Source organism: Dipodomys ordii, unplaced genomic scaffold (assembly GCF_000151885.1).
Source record: "Dipodomys ordii isolate 6190 unplaced genomic scaffold, Dord_2.0 Scaffold2, whole genome shotgun sequence".
NCBI lineage: Eukaryota > Metazoa > Chordata > Mammalia > Rodentia > Heteromyidae > Dipodomys > Dipodomys ordii.
Genome location: NW_012267218.1, coordinates 22,606,456 through 22,609,522, shown reverse-complemented (window position 1 = coordinate 22,609,522; position 3,067 = coordinate 22,606,456). Strand labels below are relative to the sequence as shown.

Sequence of the window (3,067 nt, the reverse complement as noted above, 5' to 3'; positions counted from 1 at the left end):
CCCGCCCGCCCCGCGCCGCCCGGAGCCGCACCTTGAGGTGGGTGCGCAGGCCTCCAGCGCCCCCAGACTGGTCGGTGATCTCGTAGGCGCCCGTCACTAACAGGTCCTTGTGGATCTCTTCCCGGAGACACTTGCGAGAGTTAATGGGCAGATGGAAGGAGATGGCGAGGATCGAGCTAGGGCCAAGCAGGAAGAGAAACAGCAACGCCAACTGGCGAGGGCAAAGCCGGGCCAGTGGGCCGGACAAACCAGACATGGTGCCGGACACTTGTTCTCCACCCGGGGCCTCTACCACGCCGGAACCGAGAGGTCCCACGTGACTCACCTCTGACCTCTCGATGCCGTCGGCGCCATTTTGGAGATTGGCTAATAGGCGAAGAATTTATAGCAGATCGTTTCAAGGTGGAGAAAGGATACGGTGCCCAGTGACAACGACGAGTTTAAGTGGCTGCCGTAGGTGGACCAGGATTTTACTGCTAAACTTTTGTTTCTGTGGCGGTTAAAAACGTTGGAGGCAGCCATGGCAAGTATGGGCAGACCTGGAAGTAATTCCCCATTTAACCCCCGGAAGTTGGACCTGTGAGATTTTTAAGGCCCGTGATACCATAGCAACCAGGGCCCAATAGGGAACGGCCACAAGGCCCTTTGCTGAGCCCGCCCGCCCGCCCGGGGACTGGGCGCGGAGGAGGAGGTAGGCTGCCCTGCTGGCGTACTTAAAGACTTAGAGGAAAGTTTCCAGGAAAAATTTAACGTGGTTCTTAGCTTATGTGGGCCAGTATCTCAGAGAAGACGATACAGAGGTCACCAGGTGAACAAATGCCAGGCATCTAGTTCACACCCCTGTCCTTGGAATTCAGGCTGGAGTAACACTTTGGGAATCTTATTTTAATATGTAATTATTATTATAAAGGTGATGTGCAGAGGGATTACAGTTATATAAATCAGGTAATGAGTACATTTCTTGTTGGACAATGTCACCCTTTCCCTTGCTCTTTCTTAGTTTTTCCCTCCCATCATCACCCACAAGTTGGATAGTTCATTTTTCAACAGTGTCTAATGAGTACCACTGCTACATTTGTTCACCCTTTGTGGAATTTTATTTGTGTAACATCGAGTGTCTTCTATACCAGGTTATATTTGAGAAAAATTTAATTTTGTATTTAAGTTGAATAAAATACCATGTTTCAACCCAGTCTGACAGATGGACATAACATACAATTTACCAGGTTACTATTGTCAGGGAAGACAAGTGTGTTTCAAATGCATCATTTGTGATTCAAATAGGTTAGTGTATAGTAAGCAAATTTGCATTGTAATCATGCATTCCTTCATCAATGGTTAGTATACATGGTGTGTTGACACTATATTATGCATGTCTATTACACATGTTTAGCAAATCATTATTGAGATGCTATTACCATAGATAAAAGTTGAAGAATAGGTTCGGTGCTGGTAGGCTCGGTGCTGGGGGCTCACACCTGTAATCCTACCTACTCAGGAAGCTGAGACCTGAGGATCACAGTTCAAAGCCAGTCTGGGCATAAAAATCCATGAGACTCTTATGCAGAAGTGGCGCTGTGGCTCAAGTGGTAGTGCTAAGCACTAGCCTTGAGCTGAAGAGCTGAGGACAGTGCCCAGGTCCAGAGTTCAAGCCCCACGACCACAAAAAAAAAAAAAAAGGAGCTGAAAAATATATGAAAATAAGTAATATAAGTTAGGCCCAGTGGTGAGCACAGATAGTCCCAGCTACTTGGAGAGGTTGAGGCAGAAGGATGGCTTGATCCCAAGAGATGGAAGTCATTCTGAGAAACATAGCCCAGACTCTACCTCTTAAAAACAATGAAACAAAACCAAGGATTACACAATAGTCTATGCTTGTAATCATCTACTTTGATTAATCTTTTTTGAGCATCAGCAGAAATACCCAGAAATGTGATCTACCTGACCTTAGAAATCTAAATGAACATCCGTGTGTGTGTGTGTGTGTGTGTGTGTGTGTGTGTGTGCAGGTATTTGGGTCTTGAACTCAGGGCCTCATTCTTTTACTTAGCTTTTTTTGCTCAAGGCTGGTTCTCTGCCAATTGAGCCACACCTCCATATTTGGCTTGTTGCTAGTTAATTGGATCTAAGAGTCTCTCAGATTTATCTGCCCAATGTTGATTTTTGAAGCATGATCCTCTGATCTCAGCCTCCTGAGGAACTATAATTACAGGCATGAGCCACCCAGGAGCCACTGGGCTGGCTGGGCTTTTTTTTTTTTTTTAACTCCATTAAGTCCATCTAGTCCTTTTCCTGGAACTGAAGTTCTACAAGAACAAATATAAAGGAGTTGTTAAACATTTTTAAATTTGACTAATGCCCCATAATAATTATTTTATGAGGTATCCACTTAGGAACATTTGGTTTGATTGTTTTATCCCTGATCTGAGATAAGATTGCTACTTTTACTGAGTACATCCTGCTAATTTGCATTGCCTTTTCCCTGCCAATACTGAGGGACTTAGTACAAACAGTTATTTAATTGATGGTTTACTCCTGGAGTCCTAAGGCTCTACTGACCATTAGTAAGAGATTTGCAGTCTTTGAAATGCCTGTGTGGGTGTTTTCATTTTCATCTTATACTACAGAATGGTTTATATATTTTAAGATATTTTCACTTTTTCCCACATTGATTCAGGGTCTTCTTGCTCTGTAGCCCAGTCTGGAAGTCTCAATCCTCCGGCTTCAGCTTCCTGAATCCTGGTATCACAGGTGTGCATTGCTGGGCCTTTTTCACATATTTTAGTGACTTCACATTTTCCAAAAAAGTTTTGAACAGTCTGGACAAGCCTTTTAATTTTACAGATAAGGAACTTTGAGGATATGACACTAATTCGAGACTAATTCAAGGAAACTGTAGTGATTGATACATATGGACAGCGATAATTGGTAGGGAAGAGAAGTCAATCTTAACTTCAAGTACAAGGAAAAGAAATTTACAGCCAAGGATTAATCATGTTACGTCAGTGGGCAAAAAATAAGGTAAACATCAGAGGTGAGAGGATATTTGGGCTAAAGTGACTTGGAA

General features: G+C 43.6%; 1 protein-coding gene across 1 annotated transcript in view; it reads right to left on the bottom strand.

Annotated features, from left to right (window-relative positions):
* The window catches only part of Tmed10 (transmembrane emp24-like trafficking protein 10 (yeast)), a 36,632-nt gene extending 36,333 nt beyond the window's left edge, over positions 1–299 (bottom strand). The window contains exon 1 of the mRNA XM_013017292.1: positions 32–299. Within this exon, the coding sequence (XP_012872746.1) occupies positions 32–256 (225 nt within the window). The 5' untranslated portion in view covers positions 257–299. The remainder of the gene's footprint in view (positions 1–31) is intronic.
* Between the last annotated feature and the right edge of the window lie 2,768 nt (positions 300–3,067).